Source organism: Anser cygnoides, chromosome 29, assembly GCF_040182565.1.
Source record: "Anser cygnoides isolate HZ-2024a breed goose chromosome 29, Taihu_goose_T2T_genome, whole genome shotgun sequence".
Lineage (NCBI taxonomy): Eukaryota > Metazoa > Chordata > Aves > Anseriformes > Anatidae > Anser > Anser cygnoides.
This window is the reverse complement of record NC_089901.1, coordinates 1595639-1618382: the sequence shown is the minus strand read 5'-3', so window position 1 is coordinate 1618382 and position 22744 is coordinate 1595639. Positions and strand designations below refer to the sequence as shown.

General features: G+C 70.7%; 2 protein-coding genes across 2 annotated transcripts in view; both read left to right on the top strand.

Annotated features, from left to right (window-relative positions):
* The first annotated feature begins 3933 nt into the window (after positions 1 to 3933).
* On the top strand, positions 3934 to 13396 carry MECP2 (methyl-CpG binding protein 2). Its single transcript, XM_066984567.1, is given in 8 exon segments — positions 3934 to 4001; positions 8756 to 9121; positions 9239 to 9485; positions 9488 to 9549; positions 9551 to 9684; positions 9687 to 10118; positions 10184 to 10493; positions 13258 to 13396. Coding segments are annotated over 7 exon segments (1584 nt in total). The 5' UTR covers positions 3934 to 3966; the 3' UTR covers positions 10492 to 10493; positions 13258 to 13396.
* A 1431-nt stretch (positions 13397 to 14827) lies between these two features.
* HCFC1 (host cell factor C1) overlaps positions 14828 to 22744 on the top strand; it is a 33983-nt gene continuing 26066 nt past the window's right edge. Inside the window, 11 exon segments of the mRNA XM_066984566.1 lie at positions 14828 to 15094; positions 15293 to 15458; positions 18503 to 18610; positions 18613 to 18714; positions 20231 to 20266; positions 20269 to 20378; positions 21353 to 21470; positions 21473 to 21512; positions 22186 to 22223; positions 22226 to 22277; positions 22279 to 22391. Of these exon segments, the coding sequence (XP_066840667.1) occupies positions 14843 to 15094; positions 15293 to 15458; positions 18503 to 18610; positions 18613 to 18714; positions 20231 to 20266; positions 20269 to 20378; positions 21353 to 21470; positions 21473 to 21512; positions 22186 to 22223; positions 22226 to 22277; positions 22279 to 22391 (1135 nt within the window). The 5' untranslated portion in view covers positions 14828 to 14842.

The following is a 22744-nucleotide window of genomic DNA, read 5'->3' as shown; positions in this document are numbered from 1 at the left end:
CACCCTCCCCGACCCCCCCCCATCCCCAAATTGCCCCCAATCCCCTTTAATAGCCCCGTTCCCACCCGCGCGCCCCGATTCCTCCAGCGCCCCCCAAAATCCCGCTGCGGACCCCGAATTGTCCCGGTGCCGCCTGCGCCCCGAGGCCCCCTCCTGGCCCCCCCATTTTCCTCCCACGCCCCCAAATTCTGCCAAAATTCCCCCCCCGTGAACCCAAATCCCCCCAACTCCCCCCCAAATCACCCCTTTACCCCCCATTGCCCAATAACCCCCCATCCCCCAAATCACCCCAATACCCCCTGCACCCCATTAACCCCCCAACCCCCCCAATTCGCCCCATTAACCCCCTGCACCCCAAATCCCCCAGTTCCCCCCGTACCCCAAATCCCCCCATTTTCCCCCCAAACCACTCCAGACCCCCCCCAATCCCATTAACCCCCTGCACCCCCAAATCCCCCCAATTACCCCCCGCACCCCAAATCCCCCCCGCACCCCAAATTCCCCCCCCACCCCAAATCCCCCCATTAACCTCCACACCCCAAATCCCCCCCTTTTCCCCCAAAACCACTCCAGACCCCCCCCCCAAATCCCATTACCCCTCCCCCCGCACCCCAAATCCCCCCCACCCCAAATCCTCCCCACAACCCCAAAATCCCCCCATTTCTCCCCAAAACCCCTCCGGACCCCCCCGTAGCCCCCCAGGACTACACCTCCCGGCCTGCCCCGCGTCCCCCCCCCCCCCGGTTGGGCCAAGCCCCCCCTAATCTCGTTAGCGGCCGGGTGTTAACGAGGCCGATCCGGGGGGATTAGGGCTAAATCGGGACCGGAGCTGAGCGATTACGGGGCGGGGGGCGCGGGACCCCCGGGGGGGGCGAGGGGACGTCAGCGGGGGGGGGGGGCAGAGGGTGGCAGCTGCTGGGGGGGGGATGGGGGGGCTGCGGGACCCATAAACCCCCGTGGGGGGGTCCCGGTGCCTATAAAGGTCTTGTGGGGGGGGTCCTGGTGCCCCTAAAGGTCTCATGGGGGGGTCCCGGTGACCCTAAAGGCCCCGTGGGGGGGTCCCAGAGCCCCTAAAGCCCCCGTGGGGGGTCCCGGTGCCCCCAAAGCCCCCCCAGAGCCCCCTCGGTGCCCATAAAGCCCCTGTGGGGGGGGTCCGGGTGCCCGTGGGGTGGTCCCGGTGCCCACTCAGACCCCACGGGGGGGTCCCGGTGCCCCCAACCTCCTCCCAGAGCCCCCCCCGGTGACCCTAAAAGCCCCTTGGGGGACCCGGTGACCCTAAGGGACCCGTGTGGGGGTTCTGGTGACCCTAAAGCCCCCACGGGGGGGGTCCCGGTGACCCTTGGGGTCATCCTAGCGCCCCTAAAGGCCCCGTGGGGGGGTCCCGGTGACCCTAAAGCCCCCGTGGGGGGGTCCCGGTGCCTATAAAGGTCTTGTGGGGGGGGTCCTGGTGCCCCTAAAGGTCTCATGGGGGGGTCCCCAGTGCCCCTAAAGCCCCCGAGGGTGGGTCCCGGTGCCCCTAAAGGCCCCGTGGGGGGGTCCTGGTGACCCTAAAGGCCCCGTGGGGGAGTCCCGGTGCCCCTAAGAGCCCCGTGGGGGGGTCCCAGTGACCTAAGAGCCCCCATGGGTGTGTCCCAGTGACCCTAAAGGCCTCGTAGGGGGGTCCCGGTGCCCCCAAAAGCCCCCGTGGGGGTGTCCCGGTGACCCTTGGGGTCATCCTAGCGCCCCTAAATCCCCCGTGGGGGTGTCCCGGTGACCCTTGGGGTCATCCTAGCACCCCTAACGGCCTTGTGGGGGGGGTCCCAGTGACCCTAAAGCCCCCGAGGGTGGGTCCCGGTGCCCCTAAAGCCCCCGAGGGGGGGTCCTGGTGACCCTTAGAGCGCCGTGGGGGGGTCCCGGTGACCCTTGGGGTCATCCCAGCGCCCCTAAAGTCCCCGTGGGGGGGGTCCCGGTGCCCATAAAGGTCCCGGGGGGGGTCCCGGTGACCCCTAAGAGCCCCGTGGGGGGGTTGCAGTGACCCTGAGAGCCCCCATGGGTGTGTCCCAGTGACCCTAAAGCCCCCGGGGGGGGTTCCGGTGACCCCTTGGGGTCATCCTAGCACCCCTAACGGCCTTGTGGGGGGGTCCCAGTGACCCTAAAGCCCCCCGGGGGGGGTCCCAGTGTTCCTAAAGCCCCTGAGGGGGGGTCCTGGTGACCCTAAGAGCGCCGTGGGGGGGTCCCGGTGCCCCTAAAGCCCCCGTGGGGGGGTCCCGGTGCCCCTAAAGCCCCGAGGGGGGGTCCCGGTGACCCTAAAGGCCCCGTGGGGGGGTCCCGGTGACCCTTGGGGTCATCCCAGCGCCCCTAAAGCCCCTGAGGGGGGGTCCCGGTGCCCCTAAAGCCCTCGGGGGGGTTCCTGGTGACCCTTGGGGGTCATCCTAGCACCCCTAAAACCCCCGGGGGGGGTCCCGCTGCCCCTAAAGCCCCCGTGGGAGGGTCCTGGTGCCTCTAAGAGCCCCGTGGGGGGGTTCCAGTGACCCTGAGAGCCCCCATGGGTGTGTCCCAGTGACGCTAAAGGCCTCGTAGGGGGGTCCCGGTGCCCCCAAAAGCCCCCGTGGGGGTGTCCCGGTGACCCTTGGGGTCATCCTAGCGCCCCTAAATCCCCCGTGGGGGGGTCCCGGTGCCCCTAAAGCCCCCGTGGGGGGGTCCCAGTGACCCTTGGGGTCATCCTAGCGCCCCTAAAACCCCTGAGGGGGGGTCCCGGTGCCCCTAAAGCCCCCAAGGGTGGGTCCCGGTGACCCTTGGGGTCATCCTAGCACCCCTAACGGCCTTGTGGGGGGGTCCCAGTGACCCTAAAGCCCCCGAGGGTGGGTCCCGGTGCCCCTAAAGCCCCCGAGGGGGGGGTCCTGGTGACCCTAAGAGTGCCGTGGGGGGGTCCCGGTGCCCCTAAAGCCACCGACGGGGGGTCCCGGTGCCCCTAAAGGCCCCGTGTGGGGGTTCTGGTGCCCCTAAAGTCCCCGTGGGGGGGTCCCGGTGCCCCTAAAGCCCCCAAGGGTGGGTCCCAGTGACGCTTGGGGTCATCCTAGCACCCCTAACGGCCTTGTGGGGGGGGTCCCAGTACCCCTAAAGCCCCCGAGGGGGGGTCCCGGTGCCCCTAAAGCCCTCGGGGGGGTTCCCGGTGACCCTTGGGGGTCATCCTAGTGCCCCTAAAGCCCCCGGGGGGGTCCCGGTGACCCTTGGGGTCATCCCAACGCCCCTAAAGGCCCCGTGGGGGGGCCCCGGAGCCCCCGACCTCCCCCAAAAGCCCCCCCCGGTGCCCCTAAACGCCCCGCGGGGGGGTCCCGGTGCCCCCAGAGCCCCCCCCGAGCCCCCGTTAACGCCCCCCGGCCCCCCCCGGTTCCCCCTCGCCCCCCATGGGGGGTTCCCAGAGCCCCCCCCGGGCCCGTCCCGGTGCCCCCCCCCCCGCCCCCCGGTGCTGCGGGGCGTGGCCCGGCGGGGGGGCGTGGCCCGGCGGGGGGGGGCGTGTCCCGGCGGCCGTTGCGGCCGTTAAATTTCAAACCCGGCCCAGCCCCGCAGGGAGCGCGGCGCGCTGCCCCCCTCCCCCCTCCCCTCCCCGCGGGGGCCGCGACGGGCGTCGCCGCCGCCCAATGGGAGCGCCGCGTCCCGGCCGCCGGCCAATCGCCCGCCGCGCGCGCTCCGCCGGCCCCCGCCCCCCCGGCGGCGGGGTGCGTGTGTGGGGGGGGGCGCCGTAACTGACAGCGCTTCCCGCCAATTCCAACGGCCGCCGCCGCCGCGCGGGCCCCGCCCACGGGGGGCGCCCCGCCGGCCAATCGCCGCGCGGCGCCGCCTTGAGCGACGCGCCGCGGGGCCAATCGGCGCGCGGCGGGGGGGGGGGGGGCCCGCTCCGGGTTTCCTCCTCGGCTCGGTTCGGGCCCCCCCCCCCCCCTCCTTCCCCCCCCCCCCCCCCCCGCGGGTTCCTTCGCTGCGAAGAAAATGGCGGCGGCGCCGAGCGGCGGCGAGGAGCGGCTGTGAGCGGGGGGGGGCCCCGATCGCGGGGGGGGGGGGCTCGGAAGGAGGGGGGGGGGGCGGCGGCCGGGGGGGGGCGGCACCGCGCGGCCCCCCCCCCCCGCTCCGGGTGTGGGGGGGGGGGGGGGCGGACGGGACCGGCGCGCGCCTCCCCCCCCCCCTTGTGCCCCCCCCCCCCGAGCCACCCCCCCTCTGACCCCCCCCCCTCCCCCCTGAGACCCCCCCCCCTCAGCCCCCCCCCCCCTCGGAGCCCCCCCCCCCCCCCCGTGGGCCCCTCCCCTCGGGTCCGGGGGGGGGGGGGGGGGGCGGGGGAAGCGGCGGGACCCCCCCGGGAGGGGGGGGGGCGGGGGGGGCGGTGAGTGCGTCATCAGCCGGGGAGGGCCCCCCCCGCCAAGAACGAGGCCCCCCCGGCGCCGGGACCCCCCCCCATAAAACCCCCGGACCCCCCCCAAAACCTTCAGACCCCCCCCCGAACCCCCGGGCCCCCCCGAACCCCCGGGCCCCCCCAAAACCCCCGGACCCCCCCAAAACACACAGCCCCCCCCCAAACCCGGGACCCCCCCCCAAAACCCTGAACCCCCCCCAAAACCCCCAGCCCCCCCCCATCCCCGGACCCCCCCCCAAAACCCCCGGCCCCCCCCAAACCCCTCGCCCCCCCCCCAAGCCCCCAGCCCCCCCCCCAAACCCTCAGCCCCCCCCCCCCCAAATTTCCCGCCCCCCCCCCCCCCGTCCCGCCCCCTTCCCCCCCCCCGGCCCCAATCCCCGCGCTTTTCACCCCAAAACGCCGCGCGCGCGCCCGGCCCCCGCCCCCTAACTCCGCTGTTTTCCTTCCCCCCCCCCGGCCCCCGAAATCGCGGCGTTTTGCCCCAAAACGCCCGCCTCCGAGCGGCACCCGCGGGCCCGGCCGGTGCCCCGAAATCCCGGGGTTTTGCCCCAAAAGTTTGCGCGGCCGCTCACGCCCCCTCCGCCGCCCGAAAGCCGGCGTTTCGCCCCAAAACCTCGGCCGCACGCTGACGCTCGCGGCCCGGTCCCGGCCCCGAAATCGCAGCTTTTTACCCCAAAACGTTGGCCGCACGCTAACGCGCGCGGCCTCATCGCGTGCCCCAAAATCGCGGCTTTTTACCCCAAAATGCTGTCCTCACGCTAACACGGGCGGCCTCGTCGCGTGCCCCAAAATCGCGGCTTTTTACCCCAAAATTTTGTCTGCACGCTAACACGCGCGGCCTCGCCGCGTGCCCCAAAATTGCGGCGTTTTACCCCAAAATTGTGCCCTCACGCCAACACGTGCGGCCTGGTCCCGGCCCCGAAATCGCAGCGTTTTACCCCAAAACGCTGTCCGCACGCTAACACGTGTGGCCTCATCGCGTGCCCCGAAATCGCGGCGTTTTACCCCAAAACACCATCCTCACGCTAACACCCGCGGCCCGTCCCACGCCCCGAAATCGCAGCTTTTTACCCCAAAACTTCGTCCGCACGCCAACACCCGCGGCCCGTCCCACGCCCCAAAATCGCGGTGTTTTGCCCCAAAACGTCGTCCGCGTGCTACCACGTGCAGCCCCGTCCAGTGCCCCAAAATTGCAGGATTTTGCCCCAAAACGCTGCCGCCGCGCTAACGCGCGCGTACCGTCCCACGCCCCGAAATTGCAGCGTTTCGCCCCAAAATGTCGCCCGGACGCTGACGCGTGCGGCCCCATCCCGTGCCCCAAAACCCCCGCGTTTCGCCCCAAAACGCCGTCCTCACGCTAAGCCGCGCAGCCCCGTCCCGCACCCAAAACCCCCCGATTTTCCCCCGAAATATCCTCCTCCCGCCTCCCCGGCCTCGCGCCGACGGCCCCGGCCGCACCCCGTGCCCCGGCACCCCGTCTTTTCGCCCCAAAACCCCGCCTTTTCGCCCCAAATCCCGCGGCGGCCGCGCTCTCGTCGCCCCGCTGCCGTCGCGAGGCCGAGGCCGCGCCGAGCTCGTCGCCCGCGGCGCCCGGACCCGCGGCCTCCACCGGCCCGGTGCCGGCCTCCGCCTGCCGACGGCCTCCTCGTGCCGGCCTCCTCGTGCCGCCGGCCTCCCCGCGATGCCGGCCTCCACCTGCCGGCCTCCCCGCGACGCCGGCCTCCTCGTGCCGCCGGCCTCCGCCTGCTCGCGTCCCCGCGACGCCGGCCTCCGCGTGCCGGCCTCCCCGTGCTGCCGGCCTCTTCATGCTCGCGTCCCCGTGCCGCCGGCCTCCTTGTGCCGCCGGCCTCCGCCTGCTCGCGTCCTCCCGCCGGCCTCCCCGTGCCGCTGGCCTCCCCACACGACCAGCCTCCTGCCGGCCTCCCCACGCCGCCGGCCTCCGCCTGCTCGCGTCCCCGCGCCGCCGGCCTCCTCGTGCCGGCCTCCTCGTGTCGCCGGCCTCCCCGCGCCGCCGGCCTCCTCGTGCTGCCGTCCCCACGCCGCCGGCCTCCTCTTGGCCCCGGCCTCCTCCTCCTCGCGTCTGCACGCCGCCAGCCTCCTCCTGCCGGCCTCCCTGCGCTGCTGGCGTCGTCGTCGTGCCGCCGGCCTCCCCGTGCCGCCGGCCTCCTCCCGCTCGGCCTCGCGTCCGCGGGGCAAAGCCGGCGCCGGCCTCCGCGGAGCCCCCCGGGGACGCGGCCTCCGGCCTCCGTCCGCGTGTCCGGCCTCCGTCCCGTGTCCGCGCGGCCGCCCGCTCCCGGCCGCGTCCTCAAATTTTGCTGGAGGCCGCCGGCCTCCGCCCCCGATAAGCCACGCGCGTTAACGCACTGCTCGTCCCGCGGCTGGGTTTTGGGGCGAAAAGCGCCCGTTTCGGGGCAAAACGCGCTCATTTGGGGGCAAAAAGTGCCTGTTTGGGGGCGAAAAGCGCCCGTTTTGGGGCAAAACACGCCCATTTGGGGGCAAAACGCGCCCGTTTGGGGGTGAAAAGCGCCCATTTTGGGGTGAAAAGCACCCGTCTTGGGGCAAAACGCGCTGTTTGGGGGCGATAAGCGCCCATTTTGGGGCAAAACGCAGCCGTTTGGGGGCAAAACGCGCCTGTTTGGGGGCGAAAGGCGTCCATTTTGGGGCAAAACACGCCCGTTTGGGGGCAAAACGCGCCCGTTTGGGGGTGAAAAGCGCCCATTTTGGGGTGAAAAGCGCCCGTTTTGGGGGCGAAACGCAGCCGTTTGGGGGCAAAACGCGCCTGTTTGGGGGCAAAAGGTGCCTTTTTTGGGGTGAAAGACGCCTGTTTCGGGGTAAAAGGCGTCTGCGTCCGTTGAAAGACATCCGTTTCGAGGCAGAAGGCGCCCGTTTTGGGGCGAAAGGTGCTCGTTTGGGGACCAAAGACGCATGTTCCGGGAGAAGCGGCTCGTTTTGGGGTGAAAGGCGCCTGTTCTGGGGCAGAAGGTGTTTATTTTGGTGCAAAAGACGCGAGTTTTGGGGCAGGAGGCGCATGGTCTGTGCGAAGGCTCTTGTTTTGGGGCAGAACACGCCTGTTTTGGGGAAAACGCACGTGTTTCGGAGCAGAAAGGGCCCGTTTCGGGGCAAAATCTGCTTGTTTTGGGGCAAGAGGCGTCCGTTTCGGGTCAAAACACGCCAGTTTCGGGGCAGAAGGCGCCCATTTTGGGGTAAAATCCGCCTGTTTTGGGGCAGGAGGCGTCCTTTCGAGTTAACGTGCACCTGCTTGGAGGCAAAACGCACCTGTTTGGGGCGGGAGGCGCCTGTTTTGGGTCAAAATGCTGCAGTTTTGGGGTGGAAGGTGCCCGTTTCGGGTCAAAACGCACTTGTTTTGGGGCAGAAAGGGTCCGTTTTGGGGCAAAACGTGCCTGTTTTGGATAAAATGTGCCCGTTTTGGGGCGGAAGGCGCCGGTTTGGAGTCAAAGCGCACTTGTTTCGGGGCAGAAGGCGCCCGTTTCAGGTCAAAAGGAACTGGTTTTGGGGCAGAAAGCGTCTGTTCCGGGGCAAAACGTGCGTCTTCGGGGGTGAAAGGCGCCTATTTTGGGGCAGAAGGTGGTGGTTTGGGGTCCAAACGTGCCCGTTTCGGGTCAGAAGGCGCCCGTTTCAGGGCAAAAGCCGCCTGTTTCGGGTCCAAACACTGCCGTTTTGGGTTAGAACGTGCCTGTTCTGGGTCAGAAGCCGCCTGTTTCGGGTCCGAAGGCTCCTGTTTCGGGTCCGAAGGCTCCCGTTTTGGGTTAGAATGTGCCTGTTTTGGGGCAGAAGGCTCCCGTTTCGGGTCAGAAGCTGCCTGTTTCGGGTCCGAAGGCTCCCGTTTTGGGTTAGAATGTGCCTGTTTTGGGGCAGAAGGCTCCCGTTTTGGGTCAGAAGCCGCCTGTTTCGGGTCCGAAGGCTCCCGTTTTGGGTTAGAACGTGCCTTTTTTGGGGCAGAAGCCACCTGTTTCGGGTCCGAATGCTCCCATTTTGTGTCCGAAGGCTCCCGTGTCAGGGCAAAAGCCGCCTGTTTCAGGTCCGAACGCTCCCGTTTTGGGTTAGAATTTGCCTTTTTTGGGGCAGAAGCTGCCTGTTTCGGGTCTGAACGCTCCCTTTTTGGGTTAGAACGTGCCTGTTTTGGGGCAGAAGCCACCTGTATTGGGTCCGAAGGCTCCTATTTTGGGTTAGAACATGCCTGTTTTGGGGCAGAAGGCCCCTGTTTCAGGGCAGAAGCCGCCCGTTTCGGGTCCGAAGGCTCCCGTTTTGGGTCCGAACGCGCCCGTTTCGGGTCCGAACTCTCCCGTTCCGGCTCAGACCCCCCCGGTTCGTTCCCCCGCCCCCCTAACCCCCCCCCTCTGTTCCCCCCAGGGAAGAGCAGGCGGAGGAGGAGCCCCTGCCGGCCCTCCCGGAGCGTCCCCCCAAGGCCAAGAAATCCCGCAAGGAGCAGCAGCGCCGCGACGACGACGACGACGGCAGCGACCCCCCCGACCCCCGAGCCCTCGGGGGCCGAACCGGCGGAAGCGGGCAAAGCCGAGAGCTCGGAGGGTCCCGGGGGGCGGGGGCGGCGGCGCCGGCCGCCCCGGAGCCTTCGGCCTCCCCCAAGCAGCGCCGCTCCATCATCCGCGACCGCGGCCCCATGTACGACGACCCCACGCTGCCCGAGGGCTGGACCCGCAAGCTGAAGCAGCGCAAGTCCGGGCGCTCGGCCGGCAAGTACGACGTCTACCTGATCAAGTGAGTGCGGGGCTGGGGGGGGGGGGGTCCTGGGGGGTGCTCGGAGCCCCCCCGCCCCATCACCGCCCTCCTTTTGCTCTCTTTTTCTCTCCCCCCCCCCCAACCTCGTGGCGGCAGCCCGCAGGGGAAAGCCTTCCGCTCCAAGGTGGAGCTGATCGCCTACTTCGAGAAGGTGGGCGACACCTCGCTGGACCCCAACGACTTCGACTTCACCGTCACCGGGCGCGGGAGCCCCTCCCGGCGCGAGCAGCGGCCCCCCAAAAAACCCAAAGCCCCCAAAAGCCCCGGCACGGGACGGGGACGCGGGCGCCCCAAGGGCAGCGGGGCGGCGCGCCCCAAAACGGCGGCGGCGGCCGAGGCCGGGGGGGCACGCCGCTGAAGCGGGCGATGGAGAAGAGCGCCGGCAAGCTGCTGGTCAAGATGCCCTTCGCCGGGGGGGGACGACGACGACGACGGCGGCGGCGGGGGGCACCGGTGACCGCCCCCCCCCCAGTCCGGCCCGGTGCTGGCGGCCAAGCGCCCCGGGAGGAAGAGGAAGGCGGACGCCGACAGCCACGCCGTGCCCAAAAGCGAGGCCGAAAGCCCGGGGGCCGCCGGGGGGCGGCGGCGGCGGCGGCGCGGGAGGAGGAGGAGGAGGAGGAGGAGGCGGCGGCGGAGGAGGAGGAAGCAGCGGCGGGGGGGCCCGGCCGGCTCGCCCCCCCCCCGAAGCCAAGAAGAAGACGGCGGCCGCCCCCCGGCGGTGCAGGAGACGGTGCTGCCCATCAAGAAGCGCAAAACCCGCGAGGCGGCGGCGGCGCCCCCCCGAGACCCCCCGGCCCCCCCCGAGCGCGGCGGCACCGGGGGGCGGCGGCGGAGGAGGCGGCGCCCCCCCCGGCGGGGGGACCCCCAAGGGACCCAGGAGCGCCCGCAGCCCCGGGCGGCGCAGCAAAGAGGGGAGCCCCAAAGGGCGGGGGGGGCAGCGGGGAACCCCCCCCCGCCGCCGCCGCCGCCGCCCCCCGCCCCCCCGCCGCCGCCCCCCCGCTGCCGCCGCTGCTGCCGCCGCCGCCGCCCCCCGAGCCCCAGGACAGCGCCAGCGCCGCCCCCCCCGCCGCGGCCGGCTCAGGACCTCAGGGGGCGCGCGGAGGAGCGGGGGGGCCCCCGACGGCTGCGCCAAGGAGCCGGCTAAGACTCACCCCCCCCGCCGCCCCCCCCCACAAACCGCGGGGGAGGCCGAGCACAAAGACACTGCCCCCCCCGGCCTCCTCTTCTTCCTCTTCTTCTTCCTCCTCCTCTTCCTCGGCGGCGGCGCCCCCCCCAGCGCGGCCGTGCCCCGGCCCCCCCGCGACGAGGCGGTCGACACCAGGACGCCTGTGCCCGAGCGCGTCAGCTGACTGTGAGCCCCCCCGGGACCCCCCTCACCCCCAAAACCCCCCCTCCCCGTTTATTGCCCCCCCCGACACACAGACAGACCCGCGGACGGACCCCCCACCCCCCCCCCCGCGCACCACGCAGGCAGCCCCACGCACGCCCCCCTCGCCCGCCGCCGCCCCCCCCGCCCCAAACCCCCCCCCCATTTTGTCATCGACTCCCCCATTTTGTCATCGACCCCCCGATTACGTCATCAGCCCCCCCATATTGTCATCAGCCCCCCATTACGTCATCAGCCCCCCATTACGTCATCAACCCCCATCGTCATCAGCTCCCCCGTATCGCCGTCGTACCCCCCATACCGTCATTGCCCCCCGTTGTCATCGTCCCCCCATATCGTCATCGTCCCCCCCGTATCGTCATTGTCGCCCCCCCGTGTCGTCGTTACCCCCATATCGTGTTCCCCCCACCCCGTATCGTCGTCGCCCCCCATATCGTCGTCGCCCCCCCGTGCCGTCACCGCCGTCCCCCCGGCCCCGTTTTACGAGCGAAAAGCACAGCGAGGGGCACGGAGCCCCCCCCCCTTTACAGGGCGCCCCCCCCCCCCCCCCAAATTTTGCACTTTGGCCTCCGGGAGGGGGTCCTGGGGGCACCGCCCCCCCCCCCTTGGCGCCGCTCGCGTGCCCCCGGGGACTTTTGCACTACCGGGGCCGGGGGGATCCGGCTGCCGGCCAATGGGAGGGCGCCGCCGGGGCGGGATCCGGTCGCCGGCCAATGGGGAGGGAGGACGGGAGCGGGGTGGGGCCGGTGTTTGGCCAATGGGGGTGGAGGCGGCGGCTGGGCGGGGCAGGAAGGGGGCTCCGGCCAATGGGGAGCGATGGCGGAGTGGGATCCGCTCGCGAGCCAATCGGGAGCGAGTTCCTGTAGGGGCGGGGGCCGGTGGTCAGCCAATGGGGAGCGGGTTCCTGTTGAGGTGGGGTCCAGTGGTCAGCCAATCAGGAGCGGGGGCAGGAGCTGGTCTCGAGCCAATCAGGAGCGAGCTGCAGCGGTGCAGGATCTGGTCTCGAGCCAATCAGGAGTGAGCTGCGGGGATGTGGGATCTGGGCTCGAGCCAATCAGAAGGGGGCAGGGGCGGGGCAGGATCGAGACTCAAGCCAATCAGGAACGACCTCCAGTTGGGTTGGGAGCCAGCGTTGAGCCAATCAGGAACGGGTTTCCCTTGAGCTGGGATCCAGTGTTCGGCCAATCAGGAGCGGCGTGCTGCAGGGGCAGGAGCCAATGGGGAGCAGCGTCCAGGCGAGCTGGGATCCAGTGCCGGGCCAATCAGGAGCGGCGCTGGGCGGGGCGAGGCGGCTGCCAGGCCAATCCTGGGCCGCCGATTCGCGGTGGGACCAAGTCCTTGGCCAATCAGGAGCGAGCTGGGGGGATCCGGCCTCCGCCCGGCCAGCAGCGACTCTGGGTCGAGATGGGATCCGGCCAGGATCCAATCGGGAGTGACGTTGGATTGGAGGGGCGGATCCGGTTTCCATCCAGTGGGGAGTAGGGCCGGGCGGGGGCGGGATCTGGTCTTCAGCCAATCAGGGGGCGTTCTGGGAAGGGCTGGGCCAATCAGGAGCCAGGCCGGGCTGGGGCGGGATCCAGTCTTCAGCCAATCAGGAGTCATTCTGGGTAGGCCTGGTGCCAATCAGGAGCCAGGCCGGGTTGGGGGCGGGATCGAGCGCAGAGCCAATCAGGAGTGGCGCTGCGTTGGGGAAGGATCTAGTGTGGAGCCAATCAGGAGTGGTTCTGGGCTGGGAAGGGACACAGGGCAGAGCCAATCGGGAGTGACCTTGGCTTGGGGCGGGATCTACCATGGAGCCAATCAGGAGAGAGCGTGGGTCTCGGCGGGGGGGAACCATCAGAGCCAATCAGGAGCGACTGTGAGCTGGGGGGATCCGGTGTCCGTCCAATAGGAAGCGACGGCGGCCCCCGGGGAGGGGGGCTCCTCCCCCAGACCCCCAAAATCGCGCGATTTCCCCCCAGACCCCGGGCGGGGGGGTGGGGTGGGGGGCTCCGTCCTGCACTTTACCGGTCCCGGGGTGTTGGGGGGGGGGCCCCTGGGGGGGGGAATCCATTGGGGGGGGATCCATGGGGGCCCCCTGCGCCCGTTCTTCCACGCCGCCCCGCGGGGCCCCCCCCGTCCCTGTCTTCCCGCACGGGACTGTTAGCGCTTGGCCCCCCCCCCCCCCCCCAAAATATTCCCTGAGACCCCCCCCGCACCGGGACCCCCCCCGCTCCTCATGGCAATAAGGGGGGCCCCGCCCGGCCCCTTTTTGCTAAAAAAAACAAACAAAAACCACGAGAAAAGAGCAAAAAAAAAAAAAAAAAAAACAGAATAAAAACCGAAAAACCCGGAGCCCGCGCGGGGGGGTGGGGGGGGGGGGGGGGGCGGGGGGGGCGCGGGGGGGCGCCGGGGCCTATTTATTGTGCACCCCCCGCCGCAGGCGTCCCCGTGTCTGTGCCGCAGTCAGCTATAAACCTGTGTAACCCCCGCCTGCGCCCGTCCTTCCGGGGGGCGGGGGGCCGGGGGGATCCCGGCAGATCCCGGGGGGTCTCGAGGGGATCCCGGGGGTGGGTCCCAGGTGGGGACCGAGTTCCGACCGAGTGGGTCCCGGGATCCCTTTGGCGTGGGGGGTGCCGAGATAGAGGGGGGGGGTGCGGGTGGATCCCGGGCGGATCCCGGGCTGCTGGCGCGGTGCCGGTGGATCCCGGTCACTGCAAGCGGTGGCAGCGGATCCCGGTTGCATCAGGTCACACCGGTGGATCCCGCTCGCGTCAGCGGACCCCAGTTGCATCTGGTCCCATCAGCGGATCCCGGTCGCATCAGGTCGCACCAGCGGATCCCCGCAGCTCCCGGTGGCACCGGCAGATCCCACGTCCTTCAGGCGGTGACTGGATCCCAGAAGCTCCAGCCGGCACCTGTTGATCCCAAGGCACTCCAGGCCGCACCAGTGGATCCCAGTTGCTCCAGATCTCGCCAGTAGATCCCAGCCACGCGAGGCCGCACCAGTGGGTCCCAGCTGCTCCGTGCGGTGCCAGTGGATCCCAGTACCTCCAGGTGGAACCAGTGGATCCCGGTTGCGCCAGGCCACTCCAGTGGAACCCAGCAGCTCCAGTGGATCCCAGACACTCCAGGTCACACCACCGGATCCCAGCAGCTCCAGTGGATCCCAGCAGCTCCAGGCCACACCGGCGGATCCCAGCAGCTCAGTTGGGTCCCAGTCATCCCGGGTCCCACCAGCGGATCCAGCAGCTCCAGCTCCCACCAGTGGATCCCAGGCACTCCAGGACACTCCAGTGGATCCCAGCAGTTCCAGTGGATCCCAGCAGCTCAACTGGGTCTCAGTCATCCCAGCTCCCACCAGTGGATCCCGGTTATTCCAGGACGCTCCAGTGGATCCCAGCAGCTCCAGGGGATGCCGGTTACTCCGGACCCCTCCCCCAGTGGATCCCAGTCGCCCCTGCTCCCCCCAGCGGATCCCAGTTACTCCAGCTCACACCAGTGGATCCCAACCCCCCGCCCCCCAGTGGCTCCCGATCCCCGCAGCAGCTCTCGGCCCCGCTCCGTGGAGCCGTGACATCACCGCCGTGACGTCACGCCCCTCGCCGACGTCATCCTCCCGTCTGCGTCATCGCCCCGATGACGTCACGGCGGGGGGGGGCGGGGCCGGCTCCTTCCCGCCGGCCGCGCTCCCCGCGCCACGCTCAAGATGGCGCGCGGTAACCATGGCAACGCCGCGGCGCCGCTTCCGCCACACTCAAGATGGCGGCGGGGAGGTGGCGGGGTGGGGCCGCGCATGCGCAGCGCGGGGGCCTCTTAAAGGGGCCGCGGGGAGCGGGCGGTGCCCCGGGGCGGGCCGGGGACGGCTCCGGGACCCCCGGGGGCACCGGGAGGGGCTCGGGGGGCCTCGGGGGGAGGGAGGGGACAGGGACCCCGAACCCCCATTTATTTACCGCGGGGCCTGCCAATAAAGCCGTGCCGCTCTCACACCGGTGCCTTCACTGCGAGGCGGGGGGCGGAGGGAGGCGCTGACGGGAACCGGGCCCCCCCAGGACACCCCCCCCCCCTCCTCCCGTCCCGCCGCCATTTTGGCCGCCACCCTGAGGGGAGTCCCGTCCCCGCCCCCAACGGGCCCCTTAACGGCCACCGGGCGGGAAGCCGTGAGGAGAAGCGCGGCTCGTTTAGGTCCGGGGAGGGCCCGCGGCGCTAAAAACCGCCCCAAATCGGGCTTTTGGCACAAAAACCGTTAGCTGACCGCACTGCGCATGCGCCCACAGAATGGGCGGGAAGAGGGAGGGGGCCGGGCGGGAAGGGGGAGGAGGAGGGCGGCGCGCATGCGCAGTAAGGCAGCCGGGCGGGGCGAGCGGTGCGGCGCATGCGCGGGGCGCGCGCGGGCCGTTAGGCGCCCACATCCGGGTCCCCGCGCGGCGCCATCTTTGTGGCGGGTGGAGGAGACGCGTCCAAAATGGCGGCTCCCAAGAGCCCGTAGGCGGCGCGGCGGGCGGGCCCCTCTCGGCCTTTCGGCGAGCCCCGGAGCGAGCGGAGGCGGCGGGGGGCGAGCGAGCGGCGGCGGCGGGCGCCTGCAGGTGCGGGGGCCGCGGCCGGGGCGAAGCGGCGCGGGGCGAGGCGGGTGAGGCGGCCGCCGCCATCTTGGGCGGCCTCCCCGGCCTCCTCCCCGCCGCCGCCATCTTGGGGCCGGCCTTTAAATAAAGGGGGGGGGGAAGGGGGGGGGCAGCAGGCCGCGGGAGGGGGGCGCCGACATCTTCCCTCCCGCTTCGGGCCAGGCGCCGCCATCTTGTCCCGAGGAGGAGGAGGAGGAGGAAGAAGAGGAGGAGGAGCAGCCGCAGCGGCAGCAGCGCGCCGCCATCTTGTGTCTCCCTCCCCTTATTGGGTCCCCCCTCAACATCCGGGCACTTGCGGAGCCCCGCCCGCTGAAGGAGCCACATCCGGGTAACGGCGGCGGGACGGGCGGCGCCATCTTGGGAGGGAACAGCCGGGTACTGAGATACGGGGGGGGAGGGGGGCTCGTACGGGGCCCCCCGCCGCCATTTTGGGGCCCCTCGGGGAAAAAGGGGTGGGGCCGGGTCCGGGAGGGGGTGGGGCTTGCGGCGGCAGGCAACATGGCGGCGCCCATTGGGGGCTGAGCGCTCCGTACAGCGCGCAGCAATCGGGGCTGGGAGATCCGCTAAGCGAGGAGACAGCGGCGGGGGTAAAACGGGGAGCGGGGGGGTCGCGGGGAGCGGGGGGCGGCTCCGGTTGGGTTTGGTTATGGAAAATTAGGGAGGGGGTCCTTTTAAGGGCCTCCCGTGTGGCCACGCCCCCTCGGCGGCCGTCATGGCGGCGCCCAGCGGCTGCCGTACGGCGCGGGCCGGGCCCCGGGGCCGGGCCTAGCGCCCCCGCCCGCCCCACGCCGCCCTGGGGCGCCCCCGCCGCGGCGCTCGCCCCATCCCCGGTGCCGCCCCCCAAGATGGCGGCGCCCAGTCCCCGCCCCCCAAGATGGCGGCGCCCAGTCCCCGCCCCCCAAGATGGCGGCGCCCAGTCCCCGCCCCCCAAGATGGCGGCTCCCGCCTCGGAGCTGCCTTTCCGTACAGCTCCCCGCCCGTAAGGGGGGACGACGCCGGGCCGGGCGCGGGTTTCTCGCCGCCGGTGCCCCCTCCCTGAGCGGCGGCGGAAGCGGGGGGAGGCGGGCGCCATATTGAGCAGGCCGCGGTCCCTCCCAAGATGGCGGCGCCCACTGTGCAGCGGGGCGGCGGGGCGGTGAGGAGGGGCGGCGGCGGCGGCTGGGAGGGGGCAACACGGGGCGGGGGACAAAGCTGGGGGGGGGGGGGGAGTAACGGGGAGGTCCCGGTGGCGTTTGGTCGGGGGGCGCCCCGGTTCCGCGCTCCCTCCCAAGATGGCGCCGCGACCTCCCCAAGATGGCGCCGCCCGTGCGCCCAAGATGGCGCCGCCCTCTCGGGGGGTGGTGGTGGTCGGGGGCGGGGCTTCGGGAGGCCCCGCCCACCTCCGGCGTCCCGCCCTCCCCCGCGCGGCGCGGAGGAGACGAGCGCCGCAAGATGGCGGCTCCCAGGGCGGCGTGAAGGCGCCCGCCGCCGCCCCCAGGCCCCGCCTCGCCGTCCCCGGGCCCCGACGGAAGCCGCGAGGGGCCGCGAGCCGCCGCCGGGCGGGTGCGGACGGGAGCCGGGAGGGGGCGGCGGGCGGCGGGGAGCGGCGGGAGGGGGCGGCGGGGGGGGGGAGGGGGGCAGGGCGCCGCCATTTTCCGCCCGGGCAGCGACAAGATGGCGGCTCCCAGGGCCCGGCGGGGGGGGGGAGGGGCCCGAGGGGGCGGGGGCACGGGGAGGGGCGGGGGGAGGGGGGTTGCTAGGGGGCACTTGGGTTGCTAGGGGCAGTTAGTTGGCCCCGGGGGGGGAATTGGGTCGATAAGGGGCAATTAAATGTTGGGGGGGGGGGGCAATTGTATTGTTAAGGGGCAGTGGGATTGCTGGGGGGGCAATTGGGCTCCCGGGGGGCAGTTGTATTGTTAGGGGTATTTGGGCTCCCGGGGGGGCAATTCGGCTCCCGGGGGCACTTGTATTGTTAGGGGGCAGTTAGTTTGCCCCGGGGGGGTAATAGGGCTCCCGGGGGGTAATTGGGTTGTCCGGGGGTCAATTGTATTGTTAAGGGCTATTGGGGTTGCCGGGGGGGGCAATTGGGCTCCCGGGGGGGCAGTTGTATTGTTGAGGGGCAGTTAGGTTGCCCCGGGGGGGGCAGTTGGGTTCCCGGGGGGCAGTTGGGCTGCCGGGGGGGCAATTGGGTTGTTAGGGGGCAATCGGGCACCCAGGGAGGGTAATTGCATTGTTAGGGGGCAGTTAGGTGTCTGGGGGGGCAATTGGGCTGCCGGGGGGGTAATTGCATTGTTAAGGGGCAGTTAGTTTGCTCCGGGGGGGCAGTTGGGTTACTGGGGGTAACTGTATTGTTAAGGGGCAATTAGGATGCCGGGGGGCAGTTGTGTTGTTAAGGGGCAGTTAGGTTGTCTGCGGGGGCAATTAGGTTGCCCGGGGGGCAGGTGTATTGTTAAGGGGCAGTTATGTTGTTGGGGGGGGGGCAATTAGTTTGTTATGGGGCAGTTTAATTGCCCCGGGGGGGCAGTTGCATTGCCGGGGGGGCAACTGCATTGTTAAGGGGCAGTTAGGTGTCGGGGGGCAGTTGAGTTGCCGGGGGGGGCAATTGTATTGTCGTGGGGCAGTTATGTTGCTGGGGGGGCAATTGGTTTGTTATGGGGCAGTTCAGTTGCCGCGGGGGGGGGGGCAGTTGCATGGGGGGGGGCAGATAGCTTGGAGCGGGGCAGTTGCATTGTTTGGGGGGGGGGTGAGGAGTGGGGCAGTTCTGATGCCGGGGGGGCAATTGTAACGCGGGGGGCAGTTATAGCATGGGGGGGGGCACTGCCCACGATTCCCTGGTCCTGGGGGGCGGTTGTGGGAGTGTAGGGGGGGGCAATTAGCGGGGGCAATTAGCGGGGGCAATTAGTGCAGCCGGATTGCATCGCCCCGGGGCAGGGAGGGACGAGGGGAGCGGCTGCCCCCCCCGGGGTGGGTGTTTCCGGGGGGGGGGGGGGGCTGAGAATTGGGGGGGGGGAGAATTTGGGGGGTCCCTAAGGATTTGGGGGGGGGGTCCCGAGGATTTGGGGGGGGGGCTGCGAGGATTTGGGGGGGGTCCCTAAAGATTTGGGGGGGGGGGCAGGTCTTTGGGCAGCACCCAAAAGCGTCTGGGGGGGCGGGGGGCTCAACATCAATTACAGCCTGAAAATAATTAGGGGGGGGGGCAATTTGTGTATTGTGCCCCCCCCGAAACTAAATGGGGGTTCATTAGCGCGGGTAATTAATTATTTTTGGGGGGGGGGGCACACAAATGGGGGGGTACAGAAACGGGGGTCACGGGGGGACAGAGTGGGGGGGGCTCCCCTTTGCCGGCGCGGTTCTGCCCCCCCCCCTAACTGCCCCCCCCCGCCCCCCCCCCAGGAGAGGCAGAGGGCCCCCATGGCCGCCCCGGCCCCGGGCGGGGCCCCCGGCGCCCCCCCGCGCTGCAGCCGCGCTGGCGGCGGGTGGTGGGCTGGTCGGGGCCCGTCCCCCGCCCCGGCACGGCCACCGCGCCGTCGCCATCAAGGAGCTCATCGTCGTCTTCGGCGGCGGCAACGAGGGCATCGTGGACGAGCTGCACGTCTACAACACCGGTGGGCGCGGGGGGGGCAAAAATTGGGGGGGGCATTTGGGGGGGGGGTTGGGGGGGAGAAATGGGGAATGGGGGGAGAAATGGGGGGTATGGGGGGGTAACTGGGGGTAGTGGGGGTAACTGGGGGCATCGTGGACGAGCTGCACGTCTACAACACCGGTGGGTGGGCGGGGGGGGGGGCAAAAAGTTGGGGGGGGGCATTTGGGGGGGGGGGTATGGGGGGGGGGGGGGGGTTGGGGGGGGCTGGGGGGGTAACTGGGGTGTATGGGGGGAGAAATGGGGGGTATGGGGGGGTAACTGGGGGGTATGGGGGGTATTGGGGGTAACTGGGGGCAGCGTGGACGAACTGCACGTCTACAACACCGGTGGGCGCGGGGGGGGGCAAAAAGTTGGGGGGGGGGGCATTTGGGGGGGGGTATGGGGGGGTTGGGGGGGGAGAAATGGGGGGTATGGGGGGAGAAATGGGGGGTATGGGGGGGGTAACTGGGGGTATTGGGGGTAACTGGGGCCATCGTGGACGAGCTGCACGTCTACAACACTGGTGGGTGGGCGGGGGGGGGCAAAAAATTGGGGGGGGGGGGGGGCACGGGGGGGCAGCTGGGGGGGGGGTTGGGGGGAGAAATGGGGTGTATGGGGGGAGAAATGGGGGGTATGGGGGGGTAAGTGGGGGTATTGGGGGCATTGTGGACGAGCTGCACGTCTACAACACCGGTGGGTGGGTGCGGGGGGGGGTGCGGGGGGGCAAAAAGTTGTGGGGGGGGCATTTGGGGGGGGGGGGTATGGGGGGGTTGGGGGGGTAACTGGGGTGTATGGGGGGAGAAATGGGGGGTATGGGGGGGTAAGTGGGGGTATTGGGGGTAACTGGGGGCATCGTGGACGAGCTGCACGTCTACAACACTGGGGGGGGTGCGGGGGGGGGCAAAAAGTTGTGGGGGGGGCACGGGGGGGCAACTGGGGGGGGGGTTGGGGGGGTAACTGGGGTGTATGGGGGGGGAGAAATGGGGGATATGGGGGGTAACTGGGGGTAACTGGGGGCATCAAGGATGAGGTGCACGTCTACAACACCGGTGGGGGGGGCACGGGGGGGCAACTGGGGGGCGTATAGGGGGGATAAATGGGGAATGGGGGGAGAAATGGGGGGTATGGGGGGGTAACTGGGGGTAGTGGGGGTAACCGGGGGCATCGTGGACGAGCTGCACGTCTATAGTACTGGGGGGGGCACGGGGGGGCGCTAAAAATTGGGGGGGGGGGGGCAATTGGGGGGGTAAGTGGGGGAGGAGCGGGGCGGTACTGGGGGCAAATGGGGGCATTGGGTGCCTCCACTTGTGGGGGCCCCCCGTGCCCCCGTGCCCCCCCGCTCTGACCCCCCATTCCCCCCCAGCCCCCCCGGTGCCTTTTCCATGGGGTTTCTATGGGGTTTTTGTGTCTTTTTTTATGGGATTTCTCCGTTTATGGGGCCCAGACGCCCCGGGGTGCCCCCGTGCCCCCCCGGCTCTGACCCCCCTTTGCCCCCCCAGCCACCAACCAGTGGTTCATCCCGGCGGTGCGGGGGGACATCCCCCCGGGTGCGCCGCCTACGGCTTCGTGTGCGACGGGACGCGGCTGCTGGTCTTCGGGGGCATGGTGGAGTACGGCAAGTACAGCAACGACCTCTACGAGCTGCAGGTGGGGGGCAAGGGGGGCGCGGGGGGGCACGGGGCGGGGGGGCCGCGGGGGGGGTGTGGGGATGGGGGGGGGTACGGGGGGGAGGCCCCAGGGGGATATGGGGAGGGGGAGGGGGAGGGGGTTCTGGGGGGACATGGGGGGTGCAAGGGGGGACATGGGGGTGGGGGGGCACGGGGGGGCACGGGGTGAGGGGGGGGGGTAAGGGGGGGAGGCCCCAGGGGGATATGGGGACAGGGATGGGAAGGAGAGAGGGGGGCACTGGGGGGGGCATGGGGGTGGGGGGGGTGGGGGGGGCACGGGGTGAGGGGGGGCACAGGGGGGAGGCCCCAGGGGGATATGGGGACAGGGAGGGGGGTGGGGAGGGGGAGGGGTGCTGGGGGGGGGGGGCATGGGGACGGGGGGGGGGGGCATGTGGGGGGCAAGGGGGGCGCAGGGTGAGGGGGGGCACGGGGTGAAGGGGGGTACGGGGTGAGGGGGGGTACGGGGGGGTATGGGGGTGCAGAGACCGCAGGGATGGGGAGAGGGGGCATTGGGATGGGGGGGCATGGGGATGGGGGGCGAATGGGAAGGGGGGCCATGGGGGGGTGCAGGGGTGGGGGGGCACAGGGGTGTGGGGGGGTACTGGGGGGAGGCCCCAGGGGGCCATGGGGACGGGGTAAGGGATGGGGAGGGGGGGCAAGGAGGGGGGCAAGGAGGGGGGCAGGGGGATGGGGGGGGTGGGGAGGGGGTCCTGAGGTTGGGGGGGGGGGGTTGGGGATGAAGGGACCCCCAGAGATGGGGGGGTTGTGGGGACGGGGGGCACAGGGGTGGGGGGGGGGGGCTCTGGGGATGGGGGCACACCCTGGGGGGGGGCTGGAAGTGAAGGGGGGGGGGCTGTGGGGCTGGGGGGAGCCATGGGGACATGGGGGGGGGGGGGGGGGCAGGGACTTGGGCCCCCCCCCAGGCCTATTCCCACGCCCCCCGGCCCCCCCCAGGCGAGCCGCTGGGAGTGGAAGCGGCTGAAGGCGAAGACCCCCAAGAACGGGCCCCCCCCCTGCCCGCGGCTGGGCCACAGCTTCTCGCTGGTGGGCAACAAGTGCTACCTCTTCGGGGGCTGGCCAACGACAGCGAGGACCCCAAGAACAACATCCCCCGGTCAGGGGGGCCTTATGGGGGGGGGGGGATTTGGGGGGGGGGTTGGGGGGACATTGGGGGGGTTTGGGGGAGTTTTAGGGGGTTTTGGGGGCAACAAGTGCTGCTTCTCTGGGGGTTGGCGAATGACGGCGAAGAAACGACCCCAAGAACAACACCCCCCGGTCGGGGGGCGTTATGTGGGGGGGGGAGCTGGGGGGGTTGGGGGGACATTGGGGGGGTTTTAGGGGGATTTGGGGGGGTTTTAGGGGGATTTGGGGGAGATATTGGGGGGTTTGAGGGATTTGGGGGATTTTGGGGGGATTTGGGGGTTGTTGGGGGGTTTTGGGGGCTCTCAGTAGGACACCGGGGGCGTTGGGGGGTGTTGGGGGGCGTTGGGGGGCATCGGGGGATATTGGGGGGGGCATTGAGGGGGTGGGAACCCCGCAGAGACCCCCGGACCCGTTTATGGGGCAGGATTTGGGGACAGTTGGGGTCGGGGGGCCCCCAGGGACAGATGGGGACAAGGGGGGGGCACAGGGCCCCCAGGGACCTCCAGTTTGAGCAGAAATCGGGGAGAATCGGGGTCGCGGGGCCACCGGGAACCATTTGGGGGGGGGTCCCGGGGTTGTAGGGCCGCGGGACCCCCGTGGGGCCCCCCCCTCACCCCTAACCCCCCCAACCCCCCCCCCCGCAGGTACCTGAACGACCTCTACGTGCTGGAGCTGCGGCCGGGCTCGGGGTGGTGGCGTGGGACATCCCCATCACCTACGGCGTGCTGCCCCCCCCGCGAGTCCCACACCGCCGTGGTGTACGGCGAGCGCGACAGCCGCCGCGCGCGGCTCCTCATCTACGGCGGCATGAGCGGCTGCCGCCTGGGCGACCTCTGGACCCTCGACATCGGTGAGGGGCCTTTTGGGTTGAAAACGGGCGGTTTTGGGGCCGCTCCGAGCGGTTTTGGGGCCGATCAGAGAGGTTTTGGGGGTTTTCTTGGGGTTTTTGCGATGCAGCCGCGCACGGCTCCTCATCTACGGTGGCATGAGCGGCTGCCGCCTGGGCGACCACTGGAGCCTGGACATTGGTGAGGGGCCTTTTGGGGTGAATTTAGGCGATTTTGGGGCCGCTCTGAGCAGTTTTGGTTTTTTTTTGGGACCCTGGACATAGGTGAGGGGCCCTTTGGGGTGAAAACGGGCGATTTTGGGGCCACTCCAAGTGGTTTTGGGGTTTTTATGGGGGTTTTTGCGATGCCGCCGCGC